General features: G+C 33.1%; 1 protein-coding gene across 4 annotated transcripts; it reads right to left on the reverse strand.

Annotated features, from left to right (window-relative positions):
• Nucleotides 1-6,134: 6,134 nt before the first annotated feature.
• LOC129952185 (DNA replication factor Cdt1) lies at nt 6,135-13,870 on the reverse strand. 4 transcript variants are annotated; one of them, XM_056064653.1, is made up of 4 exons: nt 13,772-13,870; nt 13,198-13,580; nt 12,447-13,069; nt 6,135-7,793 (listed from the first exon to the last, which is right to left on the reverse strand). In XM_056064653.1, the coding sequence occupies exons 2-4, from the start codon at nt 13,273-13,275 to the stop codon at nt 6,458-6,460; spliced, it is 2,037 nt and encodes a 678-aa protein (XP_055920628.1). In that variant the 5' UTR covers nt 13,276-13,580; nt 13,772-13,870; the 3' UTR covers nt 6,135-6,457. The 4 variants fall into 4 exon arrangements, with proteins under 4 accessions (XP_055920628.1, XP_055920627.1, XP_055920626.1 ...); XM_056064652.1 differs by having other exon boundaries at nt 13,748-13,855; XM_056064651.1 differs by having other exon boundaries at nt 13,707-13,842.
• Between the last annotated feature and the right edge of the window lie 1,664 nt (nt 13,871-15,534).

Raw genomic sequence — 15,534 nt, forward strand, 5'->3', positions numbered from 1 at the left:
ATTTGCAAGAAGAAGATAGTGTAGTAATCTTTAGCCATTTGTCCGTTTTTTAAAACAACCAAAATGAGGGTGAGAAGAATAGTAGGTTTTGTTACCTTTTTGGTTTAATACATTAATTTAACAAAATTATTCCCTAGAAACTTCCCTACATTTTTGTCTACGCAACAACCTGCCAACCTAAACAAAAACTGTCGTACTTATTTATGTACCTATTTTAACTCCAAAACGATAAATATAGAAAATATGTTTTAAAATAGGTAAACATGCATAAATTCTCTTTTTTCCAATTCTAACACAGTTGTTTAGAAAAAAGTCTGAAGCTACTATTAGAAGTTCAACGTAATCGGTCAATGCGTTGACTCTTTGACGTCAAATAGACTTCATTTGTAGATCTACAATAATTAAAAATCACAAAATAATTATGTAATATGCTTACACTGTACCAATTTTAACATTCTCTCACACCCTAATATGAAAAAAAAAATAAAAATAACGTTGGCTTAAATAAAAATTATTTTGTCTAATCGTGTGATAGTCAACATCTTAAGCATTGAAGCTTTGAACGTTGACACAAAATATTTATATGTTTTTATGACGTCACAGAGTCAACGCGTTGGCCCTTTAAGTTCATTGTTTAATTCTAGCTTGAGTCATGACTTGACTCCAATTACGAAACGACTTTAGTCCTTACAATTCAGCTTAATACACACCAACCTCCTTAATACTTACTTTTCTAGATACCTACCCAACCCACCCACTACCCACATTACAATAAAAAAAAAAAAAATTAAAAATTACCTACATCGAATGTATTGCTATGGAAAAATTCAAAATATGGCAACGTAGCATTCTATTAAAACTTAAATTTGAAAACGTTGCTTTTAAATTTTCAGATTTCACAAAAATAGAAAATCTAAAATCAAATGAATACAATTTTCTGCTAACAAACCTAAAACACATACAACTAAATGTATTGTATATGCATACCTTCTATACATTGATAAGTATGAATAAAACAAATCTCAGGTAACGTTGGCAACGACTGATTTTTGTTTACATTTGAGTAATTTATTTTATTTATTTATTTCAATATTTTTATACTTCCAGTCGCTCTTAGATTCCACACATAATTTTCGTACAGGCAGCGCCCCCATTGTCCGCCTTTCGTACCAAAATTTTGTGTTTCATGATAATACTATTCAAATTAATATACAAAGCTTTAAGTCATAGAAAAAAATATTTTCTTTTTCGGACTTAACCCTACTTTATTTTGTATTTCATTTTTTGAACCTAAAAGAAGTTTTTTTGAATTAATAGCACGGCGTACTAACAGCTAGGTGTGCATGCTCAATGCAACCTTTCTGCTTGGGATGACTATAGGATTTGGGGTGGGTGCGAGTTTCGGTACATCTAAAGTACTTCTTGCATTTGAGCACTAAAATCAAATATATTCCCAACAAAAAAAGCAAGTATGGTAACACTGAACAAAAAGCAGAGAAAAAATGCCAACATCAACCATTTTTGCTTGTTTTGTATGCAAAAAAAGTGACCTTTGAAAATGAATTTAAAATATAAATAAATGTTTCCTGCTCTAAAATTGCTATAGTTATTATTTATTTCCACATAACTTCCAAATAAAACAAACCTTGAGTCGAAATTCGTGCTGCGGTAATGGAAAGTTAAGCCCAAAAATTTGTTTTTCTATTTCATATCAGGTGACATTTTGTCTTGTAAATGCTTAATCGCTAATATCGCCGTAAAACAACGATAATAGCATTGTAGGTTTTGTGTGTAGAATTGAATCGGAATCGAAATACCTTATATACCTGGATCAGATCGAAATAAGATTACTCGATCCGATCTTTTTTCTTGTTTCGTAAAATCTAAAATCTAAATCTGAATCGGGAAATCGAGTTATTGGTGTGTCATGTCTTATTTATATTGTTTGTTTTCAAATGAGTTTACTTTGGTGCCCGTTTTTGTTTTTTATGCATTATTTTATTTGAATTCTAAAAACTACAAAATTGGTTATTTTGTGTTTATAAATAGTGAGGTTAGTGCGTTGTATTGTAATGCCAGAGGTCTTGAGTTCGATCCCTGCCTTGCCTATGCCATCTAAAGTTTTTTTTCGCGTGTACTGCCTCTTGCGAGGAATTGACAAATTCATCAAGAGTAATTCTTGTCATGAAAAGCGTTTCCTGAAATTAGCCGTTCGGATTCTGCTTAAAACTGTAGGTTCCCTTCATCCGTAATAATAGTACTCGCACACAGTAATGGTTGAGAGTTGTAAGTCACTAGGCCCTAGTTCTCAACGGACTGTGGCTCGCCCTATTTCATTTATTTATTTATAAATGTAGAAGTTACCCACAACGCAATACGTATTCAAGTTAAACCCAAAGGCTTTGCATATATATTTGATGGAATTCCTAAACAGTTCCTTCCACATGTTTTACATGTGGAATGTACTGTGGTGGGGGTATAAATGACCGAGAATTCAGATATAAATTAATAAATATCTAAATTATTAAAAAAAAAAAAACAGAAGATAAAGAAGAATGTATAAAAACTTAGTGCAAGTTCGAGGGAGGCAATGAAAAGACATTTTGTTATTATTTATTATTACAACTGTATAATGAGATTTTTTAATTGGTTGGTTGGGAATGAAGAAAATTTAAAAAAAAAAAACACAACAAGGCACAAAAAGAATTGGAATTTTGTAGTTGCCAATTATTAAAATTAAGTTTTTACCTATTTTTTTCGAATTATTTTCAAATGAGACAAATATTTTTAAACCATGCTAATAATAGTTCTACCCATTTTCCCTCAGTTTTCTTTTAGGGATAAATAATTAAAAAGAATGACTTACATTAACTTCAAACATTTCTTGAGAAAATTCAAATATTAACTTCCCATAGGAAGTTATTGTAATTGGTCCGATTTTTCAAATTGAAAATGTTGACATTTCAAGGTCACTTGAGTAGAAATAAAAGATTTTTAGAGAGATGTCTGTGCGTGTATGTGAACGTACATCCGTTCGTTCGTATTTCCGTACGTTCTCGAACTTTTTTTCGTCGTCCATATTTCAAGAACCAATGGAGATATTGACTTCAAATAAATTTTGTTATACAGATAATATTCCAGAATCATGCAGAAAGGACTCTCAAACAAATTGAGTGGGTGTTTCTTTTTACCATCGCAATCTAAAAAAAGGTGAACCAATGACGCTAGCGGCTTGAGTAAAATTTTATATTACGTATTGTAACGTGATACCAAACCATTTTTTTGTAAATGAAAATAACTGGAAAAAAATTGGCTCCTGGAATAATTTACGAACAAAAATATCTCCAAAAAAAATGTATGAAACGAAAAATAACATTTTTAACATCTGGTAAAGTTATGAGAAAAATGGAATTGACAGTTTTTGTACAACAAAATAAAAACCTAAGAAAACAATACTACAACTTGGTAACAATTTACTTTCAACTCAAATATCTTTTCAAAAATTAGAAACATTGTCTTCAAAATAATTTTATTTCAAAAAAATATTGTTTTTGACATTCGGCTAATTTTTATAAAAATCCAACAGCCACAGTCATGCCCGATGAAAACAAAGTACATGATGTCGTCAAGAAAGGACATACAACACCGACGTCTTGATCAAAACGTCACCATCGACAGACGTAACTTTGAGGTAGTCAAGGACTTCGTCTACCTAGGCTCCGTTGTAAACGCAAAAAACGACACTAGCGCTGAGATCAAACGCAGAATAACTCTTGCTACCCGCTGTTTCTTTGGACTAAGAAAGCAATTGAGTGGTAAAGTCCTCTATCGATGGACCAAAATGGAGCTATATAAGACCCCCATCATCCCCGTCCGTCATAGACTATGACAAAAGCGCAAGCACCTTGGGTCGTTTCGAGAGAAAAGTTCTTCGTGTGATCTACGGTCCCGTATGCATCGAAGGGGAGTGGAGGAGGAGATGGAACGACGAGCTATACGGGCTGTACAGCGACGTAGACTTAGCCCGAAGGGTAAAAGTCTAACGACTAAGATGGCTGGGTCACGTAGAGCGCATGGAAACCAATAATCCGGCCCGGAAAATCTTCGAATCCAGACCCACAGGACAGCGCAGTAGAGGAAGACCACGGATCAGGTGGTGCGCACAAGTGGAAGGTGACCTCACCCAACTTGGAGCGCGAAACTGAAGACATCTTGCTAGGGACCGATCTAGATGGAGAAGTTTGTTGGGTGAGTCCCTAGTTCACACACGACTGAAGCACCACCTTAAGTAAGTAAGTAACAGTCAATTTTATAAAAATTTTAATCTACAAAAAATAGTACTAAAACTGGTTAAAATTGTTTTTTACTTAAATCGCGTTTAAAAAATAGATTTTGAAATCAAAGTATTTAATCGCATGCAAAATATTTTTTTTTGAATGTTTAAATTTTGTAGAATAATTTATCGGAATGGGAAGTTCTTTTTTTAAAATATATATTCAAACATGTTCATGTTCAAATAACAGCAAGGATTTAGTTAGATATAAAAAAAAGTTAATTTTAATTTGAAATTTTAAGTGCATTTCTTCAGTGTTTAAATTAAATTTCTTAAAATAAGAAATTAATTACTGAAATAATTAAATACACCTGACAAACATACAAACTCATTTCAAAATAGCCGTGTAAACGATAATATTTCATTTCAATTTACATATTTGTAAAAGTGTCATATTAATTCAAGCGAATATTGAAATGCACGTGAAAATCAATAGTTTGAAATGATGAAAAAATTGTAATAAATGAAAAATGTATTTAAATTTTGAAGAAAATCTTAATCATGAATTTAACTGCCATTAACAATTATTTTTTTTTTACTTAAAAGGATTTTTTGTATAATGGCTTTCTTCCTAAGAATGCAAAAAACTATTTCTTTAGACGTGCGTTTTTTGAATTAAGAAAAATGAGGGTGATGAGTTTGTAGGTCCTTAAATTAATTTTGTTACTTTTTTAGTTTAATACATTTATTTAACAAAATTGTTAATTGTTAGAAGGTTAACGTAAAGGGTAAAAGTTCTTGACTCTAAATAACGTAAAAATGACGTCATTTGTAGACCTAAAATTATAAACTACACAATAATATTGTACCAATTTTAACATTCTTTCACAACGAATTATGATAAAAATATAAAAAAAAACCTCCCTTAAATAATTATTATTTTGTCTAATCGTGTGATAGTCAACGTCTTAAGCATTGACGCTGTATACGTTGACGGTGCGTTGACACAGAACGTTTAGATGTTTGTATGACTTTAGAAAGTCAAGGACTTAAGTCCTTACAATTCTGCTTAATACACATCAACCTACCCTCCTTAATACTTTACTCTTAAAAAATACAAATTAAAAAAAAATATCAACTTCGAATGTATTTGCTATGGAAAAATTCAAAATATGGTAACGAAGCTTTTCTGTAACCGCCTTCCGTAACAAAATTTTATGTTTCATGAATGTTCTATTCAAATATATATACAAAGGTTCCACTTTTGATTATAAAAGAATCAGCTGTTCAGGAAAATGAATTTCCGCCCGGAAAATAAAAAAATATATTTTTGGAGAAAAATAAATGCGTAAGTACCTACACTTTTTTTCTCAAAAAAAAATCTTTTTCATTTCTAATCAAAGGGAAACAACGTCAAATATCGATTCAAAATAACTGTAGCCAATAAAAGCTTTTATTTTAGCAGATGGTATCTTTACCGAGTATTTGAAACTTGAATTTTTACAAAAGTCTAAGGTGGGTTAAAGGATGTTTTTTAGACATGTGTTTTTTCTTATGCTTTGAGGGTAAACCTTACCTAGCAGTTAACAAAACCTTGGCAGCTGTAGATAGATAGCGAATTGACTAATTTTTTTTTTAATTCTTCAAACGACCTCTATCAATTCTAGGTTTAATAAAAAATTAATATTTTATATAATAGCGTATGTTAATTTTCCAGTTGACTGCCGAGATGTCTTTCGTTTGAAAATAAAAGGTAAAACAAACTTCAAAAATAAAGGAGCATTTTTGTCATCACTTAGAATTGATTGAAATACATTCAGGATGACTATTTTTTACAAGTTTGAAATTAAAAAAAAGCGAATAATGTTCAATGTTTATTTTTAAAGAAAATATAAAAGTACAATACATTTCAATTTTATTTTAATTATGTCAAAGTAAACTGCTGAAACATTCATAAACTAGAATCTAACACATTATAAGACAACAAATTATGAAATGAACGAATTTCAAACATAAACAATATTTAAATGAAAATGATGGTATAAATTAATTGTTCTATAAATGAATGAAGGGCATTTAAGAGTTTGGTATAGAATACAAAAAATGATTTAATTATGAGGTATAACTTTCTTAAAACTTAATATGAAATAAACTAAGCCTTTTTGGGCAAAATTAAATGATGCATCATTTGGTCTTCTCGTTGGCCACTGTCTCTAGTTTTTCAATGACTTTTCCCATGTCCATATCCTTGGAAATTTTCAAATACATGGTTTTTCGCACTTCGTGAAATCCAATCCATTGCGGGCATACCTTTGATATCAATTGCAGATGATTTTCGATGTCCTTGCACGTAAGCGATGTCCTGAAACTGTTTTGTATTTTTTTAATGACTATTTCCAGAGTGAGTACGCCTTTCTTTTCGGTGATGAAAACATTACGAAGGTGACGAGCGAGTTCCGGCAGCCGGCTATACATTGTAGCCTCTTCATCCTGTGATGGTCTCCGCGTCATGGCATCTAGAGCCTTTGCTGCTTGTTTTGCCCGTATTTTTTCGAGTAATGATTTAGGTACACCTTTAAGCAAATTGTCTAGTTCCTTGTTAGCAGCTAATTCGGTTTCGGTTGGTTGAACGCGGTTTGTTGGATGCATTAATTCATTCTTTTCCTCGACGGTTTTTGAATCAAAACGTTCCATTGCCCGTTCCATTGGAGTGGCACAGTTGAATAGATTTCTTGCAGTCGAAAGAATGTCTTTCGCCGAGGAATATTTTTCAACATTTGGCGGTTGAGGTAAGTTACCCAATTCAATATCTGGACACTCTTCTAGATCGAAAGATGGATGCCAACGTGTTAGCTTATGTTTGTCCAAAACAATTGGTGGATCTAAGCTTTGTAAAAACTTCTCATGCTCGTGTTTAGTGCGCTCTAGTAAAAGTCCTTGAAATTTTTGAAGGCGCTCGGTCATAACATGTGGATTCATTGCGTTAGAAAGAGCTGACTCAAGAACATTATCCTCATCAATTTGTATCATTTTGTTGTGTGGTACACCTTCGACATTCGGTGTTACTACTAATTGAAAGTAATCCTGTTTCGAAGCTGATCCGTAGTTCCGCATTTTCATCTGAGTGAAAACAAACGCCTCCGGATATATGTGCTTGATTTGAGCCAAATGAGTCTCGGTGAAGTTTCTACGCAGCATACGTTGAACAGCCGGTTTGAGTTTTTTAAGTGTAATAACTTCTTTGCGGTTAAAAAACATTGCACAAACCGAATCCAGACACTTAAACGTTTCAATGAGCTGACGATATTTAAACGGTAGATGCAAGGCCGATTTGGAAGTTTCCACCAAATGCATGAACTTTTGATATGCTGGGGGTACTACAATTTTAGCTGGACTTCCATCTTTTGACGGACTGAAGAGCACACGTTTTGACACAGGCGTGTGCTTCGGTGACATCAACTCATTTTTATCTGGTGTCGGGGGGACTACTTTTGTGGGAGTTTTGAAACCTTTAGCAGGGCTGTAAACACAAAAAAAAAAGCAAATTAATATTAAACCATTACACAAGGTAGATTGCTAAACATAGCCAATGCTTGTAAAACTATCAAAATTCAACAATTTTAGGATCTAAAGCAAGCTAAATAATTGTTAATAATTTTTGTACTCTAGTTGTATCACCTGAGTTATCATTAGCTAAATAAACACCATCTTTGATGAATATATTTCTTAAACATACAAAATATACCTTTTATTAACTTTTAATAAAACAAAAATTAGAAAAATAGATGACACTCACTTAAATTTGCTTGGAAATCTACTGGAAGGCTAATGCTGTAAATCTAATAATACTACAAAATAATTCTTCTGGAAAGATTCAAACGTGAACACCTTCAAGGTATGAGAAACCTCTATACTCAGTTTTGTCAGGGCCAATCACGCTTGTTCTTAAAGAAATGAAAACACATTTTTTTAGATTTGATATAAACTATTCCCTTATGTACCCTAACAGGCCACTAACATGAACATAATGGGTATCAGCTCATCTGATTTATGTAGAGGGTGTAAAGTCGATGAAAGGGAAGATTCTAAACTTAGCTATCTATGGGAATATCCGAGCCTAGCCTAAAGAAGAAAGACAAAACTATTAAATACTTTTTCTATGACGACGTCTCTCTTTGTCACATTCTGAAATTCTCTCAAAAATCAGGATGGTTTTGGGAGACTACTAACCTTCCTTATCATCATAATATCCTGCGAATAGTCAAAATTAAAATAAGTTCAAAAATTTGAAAGGAAGGTTGTGCGACTTCTATGTTTTTACGTAAGAAATTATTAGGTATAACCTAGATGGTGACATTCTTCTTCAGTTTATGTTTAATAGTTGAGAGTAATATTTTGAGTTTAAAGACACAAAACAACTTTCTGTCAAGTAATGGACAAAAATAAAAAGAGTGATTTTCTATTACATGATTTTTTCCATCATATCTTAACAAATTAATCTTTGTTTTTTTTTTTTTTTTAAAAGTTAACTGAGGAGAAAGTTAACGCTTTTGGTGGAAGCATTATTCTTTTTCGCTTGTTTTGTTTGTCTTCTTCTGGCTTAGTTTTTAAAATTAAAGGACAAATATGTCCTCTCAACTAAATAAATTAGATAGGGCAACAGTCCGTTGAGAATCAGGCAATAGTGACTTACAACCATTTCTAATTACGATTAAGTGACTTACAACCATTTCTAATTGCGATTAATGTTTACAGTTTATGAACTCTTGGCAAATTTATCAATATCGCAAGAGGCAGTACCTTGCAAACAAAAACTTAAGATGACACAGGCAGGGATCGAACCCAATACCTCTCGAATGACAGTCCTACGCACTTTCCGTCACAACACGACCCATGGTCACGGATACTACCCTGTGAACTAAATTCATTACTGAAATGATGCCTTTTGCTCAAAAGGAAATGTCAATTAAATGAGAGTTTACGCAAGACAATATATCTATATATTATATAGAAGGTCCACCCATTTGATTTTAAAATAGTGGAATATATTTAGGGTGAACTTAAAAGAAGTTCCAGAGCCAAAAATAAAAAGGACATCTTTTGTTTAACAAATATAACAAATGTATTATATTCCACTCTTTTCAAGGTGCTTTAGTAACGCCCATGTATTAAGAGATCAACAACAATTTTGGACATTAAATAACTTTATTACAAAACATTCTTTATAGGGCCCATACACTACGCAAACACGTTTGTTCAAACGTGTGTTTGAGTTAACATAGTTTCGCCACACACTACACAAACATGTTTGAGAGATATTAGTTGCGTGACGTTTTTCATCTTAATCAGACCTACCTACCTCCTTGTTCAAGAATCTGAGGCCAAAAGTGCCCTGCGACTTAGTCAAACTAAAGTCTGGATAAACAGTTCCATAGGACATGCCCAGATCCTACATAAAGTTATGGGTCATACTACTACAACAGACTATAAAATACCCGAACTTGATTTTCATAAACCATTCCAGGCTGCCATCCCAAGCAGAGAGGAATGGATATATAATATACCATACCCCAGTGAGTCGTTAATAGGTATCTATACTGATGGCTGTAAAATGGACATTGGTGTAGGGGCAGGCTTCTATTCTGAAGCTCTCAAGTTAACCGCATCGCTTATGCTTCCAAACTACAGTAGCGTCTTCCAAGCGGAGGTCCTGGTAGTGACAACAGCTGCTAAAAAGGTATCAATGATGGCGCTACCACGAGCTGATATCACCTTTTACATTGATAGCCAAGCGGCAATAATATCGATTGCTTCAACTGAAGTATAATCAAAGCTTGTTTCATTCTGCCGTCAAGAGCTTAAGGTTCTTGGCGCACATCACAACATTAGACTCTGCTGCGTCCCAGGCCACAGCGGCATACTAGGCACCGAGAAAGCCGATGAATTAGCAAGATTAGGGTCAATGCTTGACGTAAGCCAAGCTCAGCTAGTTAGCACCCCTACCTGTTATTTAAAACAGGAAATCTCAAAGAGAATAACTATTAAGGCCGATGGAAGGTGGAACCTTCTTGGCTCCTGGGAACAAGTAAGAGAAATCAGTGAAGTTTGATGATGATTGATACTGTGCAATTAATAATAATTAAAAAAGGCGCGACGGAGAACTGCACTGAGGAAATTCTCAGCTTGTTAGCGAGTTATCTTCCTTCCTAAGATTAAAAATCTTAAGTTCGATGATAACGAGGGACCGTCGTCTTGCCTCATGGGTCCGAGGTAGACTTACTGATAAAAATTATACCAAAAATCCATGAAAATCAGTAAATTACAAATCGACAATTGAGTTTGTATTTATATTATGACAAAAAGTCTGGAGTGGAAGTAAAAATCATTTTATAAAAGAATAATGTAATTGTAGATAAAGCTCGATGGATTGAGTCCCACATGAAATCGGGCGATCACTTCTAGGTTTATCTTCCCTAGATGGAACCACATCAAAGACCTAAATTAACACACCATTGAAGATATGGTACCACGGGATATGTTGCAGCCCCATGGTTATTTTCATGAACATATATGGGATGGCCTCCTTGCGAGATTATCGTGGTGGCTGTGGTTTATCCTATATGCATAGGATATTGGTTTCTTCAACAGTAGAAAAATCAATATTTAGATGGACAAAACCAAGACCAAAGGTTAACAAATTAGTACATTTGTTAAGTCTTGGTAGCTTAGAAAGAGGAACTCACTCGAAACATTTCGCCAAAGAAGAGAGTAAATCTTGTGAAATACTTTAAGCGAATTTCAAGTTTAAAAGCTTGCCAACAAATCAGGGCTGATAGCCAGGTGTTGTTGTTGCGAGTAATTATCTTAAACTGTGACTATAAAGGTATCAACTGTCAGCCCCTCAACCTTACCTAACCTACCTAAGGACACGGAGCAAAGAGTGATTTAGCATGTGCAGCTTTGATTATTGCCTTGGCTAAAATTGTTCCTGTTGTTTATTTATGTCAACTCTATGAAAATTGGCATCGGTTTGAGCAAAATTCAGTACACACCACACAAACATTCAATACTCAAGCAGTTTGCACAAACATTTTTACAACAACAAAATACATTCGTTTGAGCACAGTTTGTGAAGTGTATGGGCTCTATTAGGTTTAATTTTGTCCCTTAAGTATGGAGAGTTTATTGATATTTTTTTCTTTTTTGTATACTTTTCCTGATAAACTTTTTATTGCAATAGAAGTTATAAGCGAAGATAGTTTCTCTTGTTTCTTTCATCACGGTATATGAAAATTCAACACGTATATAATATTTGTAAGTGTAATTGATCCAATTAAAAGATCGTTGCCTAAAGAATCAAATAAATTTTCCACTATATAATCTACATTTCAAGCAGTAAATTATTTTTGTTTAGCTTCCCGTATTGTTATTGTTATTCCAATTTTTTAAAATTCAAATAATATATTTTCTGAGCAAAACTGAAGCAACATCCTTTCCACTGTCGAAACTTTTAAGATCAGATTTGGAAGAAAATTGTATTAAATGTAAGAGATTTTAAATTACGTAGTTTATTCAAAATATAACTTTGAAAAAAAATGTTTGTTTTCAAATTGGAAGACACATATTAATATTAAATCCCTAATCTAGAAATAATATCTACCGTTCCGAAATATAATGTTGAAAATTACACACGTAATCAATTAATATTAAACTAAAATAGCAAACATATTTAAATTATCAAGCTTAGTCGTCTTCCTTCAACATTTCTCTAAAATCAAAACCATTTCCACAATTATTACATCAACCATAGCTTCAAACTAAAATTATTCTCTTCTTCAATGTCAATTTCAGTTACAAACGCATAAGAATAAATCCCCCCTTAAAAAAGTAACACATGTCCAAGAAATGCTGAACATCCAAAAAACTTCTGCTCTGTGAATATTTAAAAGTGTCCAATTGAGCGAAATAACATTCTCGACTGCCATACGTGCACTATTTTGAACCACCGAAGACAAAAAAAAACAAACAAAACACAACTAGCTCTACCAGCTGAGCGACCTCATTTCAAAGCGTTACTACCACTGTTGCTCTAAAACAAAGCTAACCGTGTTTCGAGGCCATCAGATTTCGAGACAAATGCCAACCAAAAAAAAAGTAAAAAAAGATAACATACCTTGTCAGTACTTCCAATTCAATTGTTTTGAACTCCTTGAGTGTAATTTGGTTGGGATTCTTCGATGTAGATGGTCCGCGTTCTCGCAGGCGTCGGTTCCTTTCTTCTTGAGCTTTGCGAGTCTTCTCCAATTCTTGTATGCGTTTTAATGATTCTTTCAACTCATGTAGCTTCTCGTGACGTGAGACTTTGGTCTTGACTTCATCGAAGTTAAGTTCCTTCTTGACCATTGACTTCAGTTGTGTTGGGTCCTTCCTATGAGTATCCTGGATTATCTGCTTCACTGGTGTCTTCATTCCGCGCTCAATGTTTGTGATGTTTGTTTTTGCGGTCCATGTTGATGATGGTTGCTCTGCCTGAATCGATGTGGTTTCATCTTGGTTTTGCTTTTGTGGTGTCGGAGCCTTTTTCCTGGGAGACATGTTCCCTTTCTTAACAAACTTCACAAGTTTTTGTTGTTTAAGGCTAGCTTCCACCTTTGATATCTTTGCCATAGTATCCGCGCCATTCACACCTATTCTTTTAATGGTTCTTCCCGATCGGGTGGTGATCGCATTCTTCAAGGTGGATATGTCATCATTTTCGAGGATCTTTGACGATGGAGTGGGTTGACTTGAAACATCCTAAATTAACATTAATTTTGTAAAGTCAATAATTTTCACTTAAGTGTTTAATATTAACGGAGGACGCCAACGCCATCCTAGATTAATTCAAAAGGAAAATGGTGATTTTCGTCCTTTCAGATACTTACTCGAGTTTTAGATAAATGTAATTCCGATGCCGCTCGTTTTCTTGTATTGAAAAACGATGCTACTGATGGTTGAGACATTATTGCTTTTATTAGTGATTATTTTATCTTATTAAAGTGAAATGTGTGCGATACTCTTTTCTTCAAAAATTCTTGATTCGTCACTAGAAATATTTCGCGCGCTATATTCTGTCACACGTCCACTCTGTTCAACGATTTTCCCTCCAAAATTGAATTTTTGAAATGAAATGAATTCCATCGAATCAGATTGGTTGCACTCAACGAAACCTTTTCGCGCGTTTTTGTTTTGGGATATTTTTTCTTATTATGCTTTTGTGGGATATTCGTTGTGAAGTCATTATTCGGTAGAATACAGCTATCTCTCTCTGGAGCAATCGTAAAATAGAAAGAATACAAAATAAAAGGAATAAGAAACACTTAAGTAAATTTTATCACACTCAAAAATAAGAAATTATCGCATTCTTAAAAAATGGAAAACATTTTAAATTTACTCTGCTCAGTCTCATGAAAATAGTGTACAACAAATATTTACACTTCTTGTTGGTAAACTACGCACTTGTGGCTTTTTCTTTTTGTTGTTGGACTAGGTTAGATTAGACTAGACTACACTATACATGAATTGGAATTACGATTCCGAAAAGATTTTGTACAGAATGCAGACAGGTGTGTGTGTCGTGTGGTTGTGGGTAAAAACAAAAGCTCAATTATTTTCGTTTAGTTTTGGGATATTTATTAAGTGATGCCAAGAACTTCAAAACCAATCATGGTCAATTCAGTTAGAAGAATTATTTACTCTACTGAAAGAATAAAACTTATGGACTGCTGGAAGCTAAAACAATCTTAACTGCTCAAACTGTGAGATTAAGCTGGTATCGAAAAAATAGTGTCATCTGATTTGAATTGACTTTCCATTACTGCAGCTTTAGTATCCTTCTGATCTTTTTACAGTAAGGTAAGGGATTTAAAATATTAAGGCGAGCTAACACCGTTAAGTCTTTCAAAAAATGTTTTCTTTTTCGTATCTAACGCTACTATTTTTACCTCTTTTTTTAAATGGATAGTACGGTAGACTATCAGGAAGGTATGAAAAAGCTTGTCAGAATTCATGCTACAGCAAAGGAAAGTTGGGCCTCTGATTTGACATAATTCAAAAAAATAAATTGTTTTTTGTTTTCGGGTTTTATATTAGAATGATATTAAGTCTTATTTTGAGCCAGATTGGGGTCTTCTGAATAAATTGATTATTCAACAACTCTGAAATCCAAATATGTACTTCCAAAATGAATCGGTATCTAAATATGCAGTATTCAGTATTGGATTTTTACACTTTGAAATTTTACATGTTGCATCGAATAGTGTTCAGATAGGTATTTGTTGAACAGTGTATTTGAAACATATATTTTACCCAACTGACATTACTAGAATTATTTCATATCTTTTATTTTTTACTATTTTATAAACAAAAAGACAGTAGCAGAAGTTGGTTAATAATTTACAAGAGACAATTAATCCCAAAATGTTCGACATACTAGAAATGTACTGTTAGTGGATTCAAATTTTCCCTTAAAAGTCATTTTATTTTTGTGTATAAAACCTATAGTACTATTATTGTGAGGGAACATCTAGTGGCTACGGCGACATAAGCTATTGCAGTTTTTTCACTTAACTTTTGAATACAAAACTTCCAGCACCACCTTCAGGTTAGATTTTATATAAAAAGATTTGACATATTTGGTTAAAAATAGAATAATTGATTCTAAACGTTCATCTCTTGTTTCTAGGTCTCAACAAGCTTTTTTACAAAATTAACAATTACTGATTACTATAAGACCTGCAATTTTCGATCCATCAAACTCAAAATGTCAAATGCCATTAATAAATTCAAATATATTCTGATGCAATACTTAAATAAGTTTAAATCGTGATAAAGTGTAAGTGAAGTCACTACTGTAAAACTGGGAAGAAAATGATGATTTTTATCAATACAATTATTATCTTTGAACTGAATACAAAAGTGCTTCGATTATGTTAAAATTCAATTAAATTACCCAAGTCTTTTAAATTTACGTAGCATGCATCGACTCTTCGGGGGTGGACCTAGTTTCTATATTTTGACATTAGCCTTTGTATTAAACTTATATCTTGACATTTTGGCTGCAACGAACGAACAAAAATAAACTGATTTAAGATTACACTATAGATTTCATATTATGATACCAAATCAAATACTAGGTTTTAATGTTGCGTTTTCTTAGCTCATACATTTTTCGCGAGAGGTAAAAAGTTTAAACACTCACTAAAGATATTTGCTTATATATA

The sequence above is a fragment of the Eupeodes corollae genome, chromosome 3, assembly GCF_945859685.1.
Source record: "Eupeodes corollae chromosome 3, idEupCoro1.1, whole genome shotgun sequence".
NCBI classification, from domain to species: Eukaryota; Metazoa; Arthropoda; class Insecta; order Diptera; family Syrphidae; genus Eupeodes; species Eupeodes corollae.

Excerpts from the sequence above, each read along its gene's own strand:
- LOC129952185 (XM_056064653.1), bottom strand. The coding sequence starts at position 13,275 with ATGTCTCAACCATCAGTAGCATCGTTTTTCAATACAAGAAAACGAGCG. Across the intron at positions 13,070-13,197 it reads TACATTTATCTAAAACTCGA|GATGTTTCAAGTCAACCCAC; the intron begins GTAAGTATCTGA and ends ATGTTAATTTAG. Across the intron at positions 7,794-12,446 it reads GAATTGGAAGTACTGACAAG|CCCTGCTAAAGGTTTCAAAA; the intron begins GTATGTTATCTT and ends TTGTGTTTACAG.